At 47.5% G+C, this 13,545-nt stretch overlaps 1 protein-coding gene across 1 annotated transcript; it reads left to right on the forward strand.

Moving 5' to 3' along the window:
* Window positions 1-4,093: 4,093 nt before the first annotated feature.
* On the forward strand, window positions 4,094-5,177 carry CYSLTR1 (cysteinyl leukotriene receptor 1; the record flags this gene model as incomplete). Its single annotated transcript, XM_009575266.1, has 1 exon — window positions 4,094-5,177. A coding segment is annotated over one exon (1,084 nt), but the record flags the coding sequence as incomplete, so codon positions are not given.
* Window positions 5,178-13,545: the final 8,368 nt, after the last annotated feature.

Genomic DNA, 13,545 nt, shown 5'->3' on the forward strand with positions numbered 1-13,545 from the left:
GCCGCTCTGCGGGCTCTGCCCCGGGAGCGGCGATGTCCCGGCCGCAGGGAGCGGTTTGCAGCCGGGCTAAACGCCCACGGAGCTCGGTTAGACCATTTCGTGCTAACGAGCTGGGTTACTAATTAGCGTCCGCTGCTTGCTTCGGTTATTCCTTCTGTTCCTCTATCTAAGACGAAACTCTGTTCCTCTGGCAGAAGGGAGTTGATGTTTGTGAAGTGCGTTCGGTTTTTTGAGGCAGTTCCTGTGCCTCTTCCACCATTAAATTCATTAAATTCCACCATTAAATTCATTAAATTCTGCCCAGGTCAGTGCTCAGAGCATTCCTGAGGACTGGTGGCACTTTACGGCTGAGCTTGAAACAAATGATAGTGTCTTCTTTGGTAGTATGCTTTTTGATTGTGTGATTAAATGCAGTATAATCTACTTATGACCAACTATAAAGCTAGCTGTGCTGCATGAGACTTGGAGAATAACAGTTGTTTAGGGTTTTGCTTAGTTTGGGATGCTTTTTTCAGGTAGCCATCACTGCTCCCTCTCACTTGTGTACATTCCTAATGAGTTGAATTCACCAACACATAAATAAATGATTCAGCGAGCTACGACTATACAAATAAAAAGTGGCCGAAGTGATGTTTGTCTTCAATTCATGATGCAAACCTGGCCTAAAGCCTCAGCTAGGAAATGGTGTTTTGTGGGGTTTTTTTGGTTTTTCCAGGTACATTTCTAGGTGTGGAGCTCTCTTACACTCTAGCAGTCTGCATCAATGTTGTAATCATCAGTTTTCCTTTTGGTTACAAAAGACATTTTAAATTCTGTTTAGAAATATGATAGATAACAGGTCTCGGTTGTCTTTTAGACAAATACCTTGCATCGTTGTTCACTATCTGCTAATGTCTTTAAGAACAGCAGCTGAAAGACTGAAATTTAGGAGGTAAAAAGTTCATAATCCAGCTCGATACCACTTAAGAACTGTGCACAAATAGGCACAGAGATTAAATAAGGAAGTTTATCTGATGCGCAAATGATGGGCTGAGACGTTTACCAATATCTCTTGGTTATCTCTCAGGCAGGATAGCTAAACCGGCAGAAGGAAAGAGAAATCCGCAGTGGCAGGAAGGTAGCAGTGCCTTCTGCAGACACACATCACTAGTGCCCTCCCAAAAGGCACAGGGGACCCTGTCCCAAAACCTGCTGTTGGGAGACGCAGGTTCTGCCCGCGCTGCCCAGCTCCCCCAGTGCTCCTGCGCGTTTCTTCATCTGCAGTCTCTTCCCTTCTCAGAGCGTTACATCACCTTACTGCTTAAACATCTTTGTTTATCCACTGGGTTGGCCACGCAGCCTAATTTGTCCCATTTTCTGCTCCTTCTTCATACTGATCATAACTGCCTGGAGGTGCAGGCAGATGAAAAAAGCCTCACTGTGCAGAAGAGATCACTCTTAATCGCAAACATCTTGGTTGTGTTGGTTTTTTTTTTTTAATGTCTGAGAAAGAACTGATATATGATGCCTTGGAAAGTACAGCGATTTTATCTGTATGAGTTTTCATTATATAATCAAGCCACTAATCTCAGTGTGTTCTTACAGTGCATAGCACGGTGAGGTTTTGCTCGGCAGGTCTGCTTGCTAGGCATTAACCCAGCATAAGGGTAACAGTAGTAAGAGCTTCATCACCTGTGTCGGATTATCTTGACGGATTAAAAACAAGGAATGGGGATCATTCAGCTTTTTTCAGAGAATATTGCACTACCTGCCACTCCCAAGCAATTGGTTAAAATCAGACCAATGTTACCGCAAACTTAATTTTAGCTCTCTCTTGGAGATTTTCACACGTTATTGGAGTGATGCTCTTTTCATAGCTTGAACCTCAAGTCTGAAGTGAAGACCTCAGGCAAGCGAGGATGCCAGCGGTGTGGGCTGAAGGCCGGGTCTCTCAGCACCTCCCAGGGGACCCAGAGCTCGGTCTCCTCTGCACCGTGCCACCGGGGCAGCAGCTCCGTGCTGCTGGCTGGCCCTCGCAGCGGAGGGGCGGCTGGAGCCACGAGAGGCTGGCGGGGGCAATCTCTGGTGTTCCGACCCGCTCCGGGCTTTCCATCGTGAGGAGCCCAGGCTCGTCCAAGCTGGGGCTGAGGTCTGGATTCTGCCCCCACCAGAACTGAGCTGCCGAGAGGCAGCACTTGCGGGGCAGGGAGAGGACACGGTGGCAAACTCGCTGCCCCTCTCTGATTAACGGGTTATTTGGAATGAGCATCGCTAGATAAGCTTCATTTATGCAAGCTAAGGTGAACTGTAAGTGATGATGTACAATGTACGGATCCATCGCTTTTGACAGAGCCGGGTAGAGCCGTGTTGAGTCTTGGCTGCCTCTTCTGGCTAAAGAACCTCTGTGCAGCCGCACGGTCAGTCGCTCGCACACCCCTACGCGTCCTCGAATAGCCCAAGGGGGAAAAACGTCCTCTCTTGTGTCAGGGTTTGCCTCCTCTCCTACCTGTGCCGCCTCGCTGGTATCTGTTGAGCTTTAATGTAATTTGTGCGTTGCGGATAACAAAAGGATTGTTTTAAGAGCATAAACTCCCAAATAGCTGAAACTTGATAGAAACCTGGAAGCCTTGAGCACCCCAGTGTAGTTCTGAATTGCCGGTATATCCCGGAGAGAGAGAGCCTGGGGGAATCCTTCTACTCTAATGCTGCCAGACTATTTTCATGGATGAATATATGTACCATTTAACATCAGTTTTGAGCACGTACGTAGTGTGGGTTCTCGGTTGCTCTTGTCCCAGCTGTTGCTTTCATCACTGGTTTTGTTCAAGTCCTGTTATTTCAGTCTGCGTGTATCCTGCAGTTCTGATTGTCAGGGTTTTACATGGTCTCAGACTGCAAGCGAGATTCTGTGTCTGAACCATTAGAAATTGGAAATAAATGAGAAAAATATGTAAGTGCATATTTTCCTCTTATTTTACTTTAGGACAACCCAAATTAAGAGTGTCATGCCTCACTGCACTCAAATGAATACCAAAAGGAAATGATAAAATTTCACGAAAGACTGGCTGAGCAGATCCAAAAACCCTCCCTGGCTGTAGAGTCTGACTGCTCTGGAGAGCCCCAGACCTGCTAATGTAAATCCAAGCAATGTGCAAAACCAAGCCCAAGAAGAAACCCTTTGCTAGGGAGTGACCTCGGTAGTGTAGATGTCTCTAGACCAAGAGGTTTATCCGCCGTGACACGAGCCTCCCTGCAGCTTCCCGCTCCGCCTGCCGGGTGTTGCAGCAGTGTCTCTGCCCAGGCAGTGCCAGGGAAAGCGGAGCCCTGCAGCATCCTCTGTGCTACGGTGATCCTTCCTCTTCATCAGATATAATAGGTGATATCTTTTCCAAAGCTGGTAATTACACGTATTTATTAGCATAGCAAGTTTGAAAAATGGTGCTACCTGTGGGTAGAGGAGAGCAAATGCAGAATTTGGGGAGCTGACAAATGTCTGGTCATGCACTGAGCAGCCTCTGGCTTGGAATCGTCTTCCACCTTCTGCGCAAAGGATTTGGGGTTTTTTAATTTTTAATTTTTTTTTTTTAAACTGGAGAAGGTCTTGTTTGACCACATCCTTTGCTGTTTCAGAAACCTTCTTGCAGTGACCTGTCGTTGCGCAGGCAGGCGTGGAGGTGGAGCACAGGGAGACAGCCATTTGCCCGTGATGCGGAGAGGTGGGACTGAACTGTCATTAGGGACCAAATCTGGTCTTTCTATTTTAAATTGCGTAGTGCTATTGCCACCTGCATTATTTCTCTCTGCTGTTTTAATGAGTAGCTACCTTAGTTTGCAGGGAGTTAGAGCTTTTTGGTAATTCAGTGGAAGAAGGATGCTGCCCGTGCTGAGGACTTATGAAAATGTGACTGTCATCTTTACATCACCAGTTGTTGGTACCAGGTTAAGAAAGGTGGCAGTAGTGGATAGTTATAATAACAGAGATCTGTGCAGATCCACATCCCTTCCTAGATGTTCTCTCCTATATGAGAGAGATAATAGGTTTTTCCTCCTTTTTAATAATCACATTTTATTTTCATGTGCTGCTTTACATAACTCACGAATTTTTCATCCTTAGGCCTGACATTCATCACCCGGCGGATTCGGTGCCTCAGCCAGGCAACATGCCAGCGCCGTTCGATAACCTGTCCTGCCATCACTCCATTGACGACTTCCGAAACCGAGTCTACTCCACGCTCTACTCCATGATCAGCATCATGGGCTTTGTCGGCAACGGCGTTGTGCTGTACATCCTCATCAAAACATACCAGCAGAAGACAGCCTTCCAGGTGTACATGCTGAACCTCGCCGTGTCCGACTTCCTCTGCGTGTGCACCCTGCCCCTGCGTGTCATCTACTACGTCCACAAAGGGAACTGGTTCTTCAGTGACTTCCTATGCAGGGTCAGTTCCTACGCGCTGTACGTCAACCTGTACTGCAGCATTTTTTTCATGACTGCAATGAGTTTCTTCCGTTGCATAGCCATCGTTTTTCCAGTCCAGAACATCAATTTGGTAACGGAGAAGAAGGCAAAATTTGTCTGCATCGGCATCTGGATTTTTGTCACCCTGATAAGCACTCCCTTTCTGCGAAACGGGACATACCAACATGGCAACAAGACCAAGTGCTTCGAACCCCCAGAAAACTCTCACAAGACCAATCTAGTGGTGATCCTGGATTATATTGCCCTATTTGTGGGTTTCATTTTTCCCTTTATTGTCATAACTATCTGCTACACCATGATCATAAGGACCTTACTGAAAAATTCCCTGAAGAAGAACCAGGCTAACCGCAAGAAAGCGGTCTGGATGATCATCATTGTGACAGCCACCTTCCTGGTCAGCTTCACCCCGTACCACATTCTGCGTACGGTCCACCTCGGCGCTCTGCGGCAGGAGAACGCCAGCTGCGAGGACACCATATACCTACAGAAATCGGTCGTGGTAACGCTCCCCTTGGCAGCTTCCAACTGCTGCTTTGACCCACTTCTCTATTTCTTCTCAGGGGGCAACTTTCGGAAGAGACTTACCACGTTTAGGAAAGCTTCTTCCTCCAGCTTAACGCAAGCCTTCAGGAAAAAGTTCTCCGTAAAAGAGAAGGATGAGGAACCCTTTGGAGAAAGCCATAGGGAGAATGGAAAGGCAGCCGTGGTCCCTTCGTAAGGGGGCTAGACCTTCCCCTAAGATCTCAGATGGGCAACGGAGATCTCGGAACTCTTCCAGAAGGCATGATGGAGGCTTGCAAGCCTTTGTCGCAATTAGATATGTAATAATAAGGGTGGACGGTCCCTGATTTATGCTACTCGGTGGTACAGCAGCCGCCGAGGATGGCCAGCCCCTTCCCCAGGAGCACGACTTGGACATGCAGCCACTTAGCATGGAGGAGCCACCGCCAGCACCAGAAAACTGTTGGTCTAATAATAAACTCACATAAACAAACTCTTCAAAGCCTGTATTTGGGCATTTGCTTCATTTCAAAACTCTACAGAGCATTAATTCTCCGAGTCAGTGGGAAATGTAAGCACAGCATTTGCTTACTCGGGGAGCTGCTGACAAATAAAGAGGGCAGAGTTTTCACTGAATCTTCAAACAGCCGCTAAATTATTTACACAGCAGAGGTCAGGGTAATTCCTGCCCTGCTCCCAGCTGCTTTTGGTTTGGATTTCAGTTTTCAACCTAATTATGTGTGTTAAGACTTGCAGGGTTGGTGCCTGGGTCTGCAAATCCGGGAACTGGGGCCTGAGCCCCTCTCCCACCCCAAACGAGCAGCTCTTTGGACACGCTCTCGTGGGCAGCAGATCTGCCAGCATTTCCTGAATTTCTAGAAAAATCTTGTCTGTGGGAGCCGTTTTAAAATTGCAGTATCCTAGCGTGCATTTGAAACCTATTGCAATGGGACTGGTCCTCTAAGTGATGGCTTCAAGATCTGGATTATCGCTGCAGTTCTTTAGGAGGTTTTACGTAAAGTAGAGCTCTGGGTGCCGAGAGTCCAGTGAGGGATCAGGCCTGCCCATCTGAACTATTCACCAATTTAAAAAAAAAAAAAAATTAATGCAGAAGTCCTTTTTAAAAATAGCTATATATGATATTTGATCCTGTTCGAGAGTGTTCCCCTTGCTCACACCTTGCAGAGCCCTTGGACAGATCTCTGGAGATCAAGAGTCTGATGAGTCTGGATGAGAGATGGGTGAATCTCATTTTGCGTACAGTATGATGAAAAACCAGATTGGGCTACGTTTCTTATGTAAAAATAAAACCCTTCAAAATCTTGGACAGGAGGAAACATTCCTGTGCTTTTCCAGTGAACCCAGGAAAAGTAGCACTGCCTGCCTTTTGCTGGAGCAAAGCCCAGCCCGAGATGCGTGATACATCAAGGCAGAAATAGAAATTCTTGTAGGATTAAGACTCTTAGTTGGAAAAGTGGTTGATAAATGAATAGCAAGTATGTTTTGAGATGCTATTTATGAAGCTACTAGATGTTATCTTAAAAAAAAAAAAAAAAAACAACAGTTTTAATACTGTAGAATAAGAGTGAGCAAAAGGAGTTTGGCTTGGGGGCAGGGGTCTGCTTGAGAAATTACCTTTACAGATAGACAGAGGAGTGTAAGTTCACTCTTTACACCACAGTCTGCGTATCCCTGGGTGTCCTGGTTTTGGCTGGGATAGGGTTAAATTTCTTGCTAGTGCTGTGTTTTGGATTTAGTATGAGGAGAATGTTGATAACACACTGATGTTTTCAGTTGTTGCTAAGGGACCTCCTAGTCCAAGGACAGCTCCCATGCCTACTGACTGAGCTAGGTACACAAGATGGGAGGGAACATAATCAGGACAGCCAGCTCAGCTGGCCAATGGGGTATTCCATACCATGTGACGTCATGCTCAGTATATGAATGGTAGGCGTGATCCAGGAAGTACCGATCGCTACCTGGTTATCGGTCAGCGCGGGTGGTGAGCAATTGCATTGTGCATCACTCATTTTGTATATTTTATCATTATCATTATTATTCTCCCTTTTCTGTTTTATTAAACTGTCTTTATCTCAACCCACGAGTTTTTTCTCACTCTTACACTTCCGATTCTCTCCCCGTCCCACTGGGAGAGTGAGTGAGCGGCTGCGTGGTATTTGGCTGCCTGCCGGGTTAAACACTGGGTCAGCAAAAGGCACTTAAAAAAGCAAATTCACCTGCAGAACAATTCAAGGATGTGAATTTTCAACACGAGCTAAAAGCCCTGTAGGTAATTTTACGGATCTGTAAAGTGGAAGAGGGCTGGAAGCTGTTCGTGCAGAGGAGTGTTACAGTTCCCCCTAAACCCACAGGAGGGCAGAGCTTACGGTTCAACGATCCAACTGCACACCGCTTTGAGAGCGTGTGTACGAGAGAGCTGGCTAAAGCTTCTTTTCAAGGGTTAGCGTGAAGTACTATAGCTGCCTCTCAAAGCATTAAAGGCATTGTGCAACTGTAAATAGAAATCATCATGGAAAACTGAGTTTCAGAATATGTAGAAATAATATGCATATTCCCAAATTTTAAAATATCGTACAGTAAAGCTATATATATGTATTGCAAAGCACTTTTATTGTACCAGAGGTATTTTTTTCCTTTTTATCTTTTCTTTTTTTTTAATGAGACAATGGTTATGGCAAGAGAAACGGCACTGGTTTTTGTGCAATAGGAAAGACTATTTAAAAAAAGATTGCTGTAAATTAAATGAAAATGTTGCCAGTTAAATTTTAACCATTACTGTTTTCTGTGTCTTATTTTAAAGTCTCTGCATACAGATTCTTCTCCCCTACAATACATTTTTACCTACACACAGCACTAGCACGTAATACTCACGTAATAATTGTTTATAATCATATAATAAAAACTTAGTCAAAGCGGCACAGAGGTTGCTGAGGGCAGCCCCTGGAGCGGGCTGAGATGTTGGGGGACTCGCTGCCCAAACTCTTGGAGCTAGAGTGTGGTGTGGGGATCTGTCGGAGCCAAGCCACTTCTGATGGCAACGGAGGTCTCGGTAGGTCTCGCAGAGGTGGAGCACCCCAACAAATAGCAGCTGGGACCTCGGTAAATCTGTATTTATGGATAGAAAATGCTTGTAAGACACATGTGGGAAGTGATGCTTTTGGTAAGGACAATGTATTGTGTGGTCACGTATCAAACACGGGATCCTGCATGGAAAAGTCTGCCGAGAATGATATTTTCTACTTACGTTTTCCAAAAATACATGCAGGATTTGCAACGTGTAATTTAGTTATAAAACTCCAGCCTGTACTGGTGAGGAGGGAGCTTTGCCGTCGGCTCAGCAGAAGTTGGGTTTCGCTCCGGGCAGCTCTGCCCAGCTCCAGGGCAGAGGCAAGGGCACTTGTCCCCTGCTTGTGACTTTGCCCTGTGGCACACAGAAAAGTGCCACCCTGGCAGCAAATGCTGATCAGGTTTTACTCAGGAATAGGGACCTGGAGAGAAATACGTGCCAAGAAACAGGTCCCGTTACCGTCATGAGGTGAGTTAGAAATCGCGGTGTTTGCATGGGCTGTAAAAATGATGGGAGTTGGGAAGAGGGCCGGCGTGCCGTCCCCGGACAGTGTCTGTGGCAGAAATGCCTAAAAAAGGAAAGTGAGGTGCTCAGTTTCTTGCCTGAAACTGGACTTTTTTCTGCTGCATGTGCTGCAATTTATGGTACAATGGTGTCCCCTAGTGCCGAGTTATTCCTGGAGCAACTGCCTGTTGCCTAATGAGGTTTCTTCTTTCTTTTTTAGATAGTCCAGCCTCAGCTCCTCACCTGTAACGCTGTCCTGTTTCCTCTGGTGTTGGTGGCACTCAGTTCCCCCTCTCCCAGCCCTGCCTGCATTTTATTTCATAATCTTTGGGTTTTCCCTCTCTGCCTTCTTGGTTTTTCCTGTTTTCCTGGAGGGATGCTCAGGCTGGGAAGGAGGCAGCCACGGAAGGGGGTCCACCCATCTCCACATGGCCACCGGTCCCCGCACAGGGACCCCAGCCTCGGCGCTGGCAGCGAGCAGGGTCCCTCCTCCTTCCCTGGGTTCCAACAGCACCGTCTGCCTTGCCTAAAAAATGCTGTTTCTCTGTCGAATGCCTGTCCTGGCACAGAGCTTGGACCTGTAAAGCTTTCACTGGAAGCTGATGGTAACTACAGCCCTTTGGCATTGCATTGTCATGACAGACGTCCCATCATTTTGGCCTTCCTTTGTCTGGGAAGGTTGTTTCTGATAAAAGCCAGTATAGCTCTGGAAGAAACCAGCACCCAGGACGAGCTCCTCACTGTGCCCATGTGGCAATACAATGTCTTGCTTGTCTCCTACCAAAAGAAAACAAGTGGTCCCCGCTGCTGGCTGCCTTCGCACGGACGCTGCCCCGCGCTGAGGAGTCCCTCGGGTCCTCGGTAAGGGAACCCAGCACCAACACGGCACACGCCAGCCACAAATATCCCAACCGAGGAGGAGGAGGAATCGCCACGCGGCTGTCGGTGCTGGAGAGACGGGCTATGCCTTGTTCTAGCCTTTCACTTACACGCTGCCGGATCTGGCAAACAGTAAGTATCTCTGGGTTAGTACAAGGAAGTTCAGTGGGTAAATCAGACATCGGTGTTCCGTATCATTTCTGTTTGCTCAAAGATGGGAAAATAACTGGAGCATCATAAACACTCCCAACCAGCTGCCTTGTCATTGCTGACTGTCACTTGCTGTGCACGTTGCCAGTCCTAAGCACTCAAAAACCTTTAATCAAGTCTTCCAAATCATCGCTTAATACTGGTTTGGATCTCTCTCTCTGCTCTTCAGTGCCTGTGCCTGAGGGAGCAAGCAGGTAACGTCTTCAGGCTTCGCTCTGCCACCTCCACAACTAGAAATACACTTTTTTTCCCCGAAGCAAACCAAGAGTGGAAACTACTGCTCTAGACGTCTGATTTTAGCCAGCGTAAGTCAAGCCACTAAGAAAGTCTACTTAGGGCTAGCGTGTCTGCATTACAACCCTTTTAAATTACACGTGGGGCTCAGACAGCGGGGTAAGTGTATTCTATACACTAAAGTATGAACTGGTTAATAGTATATTGAATGTAAAAAATAAGTGCTTTAACCTACTCTTCTCACTGTTGGGTTTTACGACCGCAGAGGTGCTGTATGCCCCGAGCAGCATTCAGATGCCTCACCAGGCAGAAAACAAGTGATGCTTCAAGTCAGACTGTTCCCTTGCCAGGGCAGGGGGTTCACTCCCATACGGAGGGGGAAAAAAGGCTGATCCCAGCTGAAGCCTATAGCATGTAATAGTACGTACAACCTGCAGGTGTGAGCATAAGCAAGGGCTGACGCTGGGAGGAGACACCGATTCCTTAGTCCGCTTCTGTAGTTTCAGTACCCAAACCATACGTACAAGGCTATAATACAGATATTGTGGTTTCTGTTTTAAAAAAAAAATGGGGAGATCCAGCCCTCTCCCCAGTGGGTTGAATAGATGCCACCAGCTTCTTAGAGCATGAAATGGAGCAAAACCGTTAAATATAAGAGAGAGAAATCTGCATTATGTATGGATTGAGGCAGTAATCTTTTTTGGGCTGGGGGATTACGGCGTAGCAGATAGCCATGCAAATTCCTTAATGGGAAGACCTGGCAGGGAGTTTCCCTTAACAAACAAGAAATCCTGGTCTAGCAGATGCCCACGACACAGTGTCTCCCGGATAGCCTAAAATCTCTCCCCTTCACCTCTTGGAGGGTTTCAGGATAAACTTCTGTGCAGGCAGAAGGAACCATACGGGCGCTGTTTTGTCTTCGTAGCAGGCTAAAATGTGGTTTTATTTGTGCTCATTTTCAGAGAGGGTCCAAAGCAGCCACCTGCTGCCAGAAGCTAACCACAAACTAGATTTCTGTTTGCAAAAATAAAACAATCTTTCTGTTTCCAAGAGAACAGTACGAACCTTGGTTTCCAATAAATCCTGGCCTTGATTGCTCTGCACTCCTTTTCAGCAGCTGCTCCATACGGGCATCCCCTCCAGCGAGCACATCGCAGCCCGCCTGCCCTTCCTCGGACACGCTGCCGGGGCAGGTGCTGTACGGAGGATTTTCGAGCTGGACCCTCTCTCACTCTTAGCTTTTCTTCATGTTCTTCTTCAGCAGCAGTAGAATTGTCTGACCCTGGTGCAGGGAGAAGAGGGCACTCTCTGATTTCTCTTAGGCTGCGTGCCCCCAAACCCGATCAGTCAGAATTGCTGGTTACTTCTGGAAATGTTAAGTTTTGGGGGAGTTTTCTCCCCACGTGCATGTATATGGGCATGGTGGTGTTGGGTTAACGGTTGGACTTGATGATCTTAGAGGTCTTTTCCAACCTTAATGATTCTATGATTTTATGCTTGAACGCACTACAAATCACAGAAGATAAAGTCATATTTCTAATAGCCAGTGGCATGTCTATCTTGTTTATAAGCCTTCAGTGGTCTTTTTTCCTCAGGCTGTAAAAATATTTCCTTTTTTGACACTCGTGATACTGTAGCAAGTTGTCGTTTGGGTTTTTTAACTCCACACTGGTTTTGCCTGCTATGGGGCCAAATTCCAACGCCACAGGCTGGGAAATTCAGAAACTACACATAGGACGTAACCACCCTTATTCTATATGAAGTGTCTTCATATAAAACGCTTGCAGGATGTGAGCAGCAAGCAACTCTTCAGTTTAACAAGCAATAAACTCCAAGCACTGGCAATAAAGAGAGATTTCCTGCTCTGAGCAAGGTGCTTTCTGTCCCCACCATCCGCAGGAGCCTGGGCACGTATTTTGGGGCTGGAGGGGCTCGGTGCAAGAGGTGGGTGCAGCCCACTGCCTGAATCCCCCCCACCAGCTGCAATAGGGGTCTGTGCGCCCAGACGCTACAGGTCCCTTCGCAGGAGCTCATTCTCATGCTGAATCCTAATTTAGCATTTTTTTCCCCATTTCCACTGCGGTCTGACATTAGAAGAGGGACTTCTTCCATATGGCAGGAGGGAGAACACTGGGCTCTTTATCCTTCACGTATGGCGGCGGAGGATATGACCTGATTACTAGGGGAAAAAAATAAGCAGCAAAAATGAAGGAAAGTACATCAGATTTTAAAATACCATCAGTGTAAGCAATAAAACGTCTTAGAAGTGCTGCTGAAAGGAAACCTGAGGGATGAAGAGCCCAGCCTGCCACTCGGGGTTACAAATCCATCTCTTGGCACATGGGTCGGCAAGATTGGGAACTCAACCTTACTTCTCCCAAACTATTAATTTCAGCTCTGCGAGTGGCCACACGTACAAACAAATATTTGGAGTATTTGCAAACTTCACTTGAGCGTGAAATGTGCCCGTTTCTTTCCTGTCAATGCGGCTTCTTACGCTTCAGAGGAAGCCAGGCTGCTCTCGGAGCAAAGTGAGGACCCTTTGTTAGTTCAATAAATATATTCCAGATGGATATTCACCAGGTTGGGGGGGGGGGGGATAAAGGGGAGGAGGTAGCAAAAACACTCTATTTTGGTCAATAATAAAAACTCCACTTCCAGGAACACTGCTGCATGTCTCTGCTAGGGATGCTGAAGACTAAACAGAGTTTGTTTTCGGTTTAGCCCATTGAAATCCCTTTATTTGTGAGGAGCGGGTCTCTGTGATGCTCGGCTTGAGTTTAACTTCAACAAGGCTCCACGCAGCTCCCCATGAACCCCCCAGATAACGCCTTGCGGGATCAAGGGCAAAAGGCACAGCATTGCCCTGTGTAACCGTTTCGGGAATCGCTCTCAGCACAAGGCAGGAGGTTTCTGCAGATATTTTGTCTAGCGAGCCCGCGCCGGGGGTGCTGCAAAGGGCTGACTCGAGAACCGCTCGCTTTTGCGAACAGTTATTGCAAAAGGCGAGCGTGTGGCCTGACTCTGTTGAAGAATTGCATCTACCCCAGGAGTCAGCCGAGGCTTCAGTTCCTTTCTGAGTAACCATCCGAAACGAGACAGTCCCTGCTCGCTGCCCTTTTCTCCTTCCACGTTACTCACGGCAGTGAGTGAGTGAGGCCTGAAAAAGCAACAGTGCCCTTTCACCACCATTTTTCAAGGAAAATGGAATGAGAAGTTCCTCATAATTGGCCTTGAGCCTCTGCCTCCTGTCAGCAGCGTCTCCTCCCACGCGCCTCCGTGTCCTTCATCACCCCGACTTACTATGCCAGAGGTTCACAGGACTTCAGAGCTGGTTTATGTTCCTCCTCGCCCTTTTCTGGGTGCTCAGGTGGGAAGGGCATCGCTGCAGCTCCCCAACAAACCTAGAGCAGCATCCTCACCCTGTGCAGGAGAGCTCATGGTCCCCAGCTCCAGGCTGTCCCTGGGGCAGCTCCCTGCTCCCTACCTGGGCAAAGGAGACCAGCCAGGCTCTGCCTGCCCAGTCCAGTCCCCGTGACGAGGTGGCCCAGGAGACCCGCCTCGGAGAAGAGCCACGAGCCATGCACGAGGTCTGCTTGGTCCCGCGCTGTGCGGGACTCGAGGCAGGCAGAGGCTTTGTGCTGAATTCAGGTGGATTTTCTGCTTCGGG

Source organism: Fulmarus glacialis, unplaced genomic scaffold (assembly GCF_000690835.1).
Source record: "Fulmarus glacialis isolate BGI_N327 unplaced genomic scaffold, ASM69083v1 scaffold17303, whole genome shotgun sequence".
NCBI classification, from domain to species: Eukaryota; Metazoa; Chordata; class Aves; order Procellariiformes; family Procellariidae; genus Fulmarus; species Fulmarus glacialis.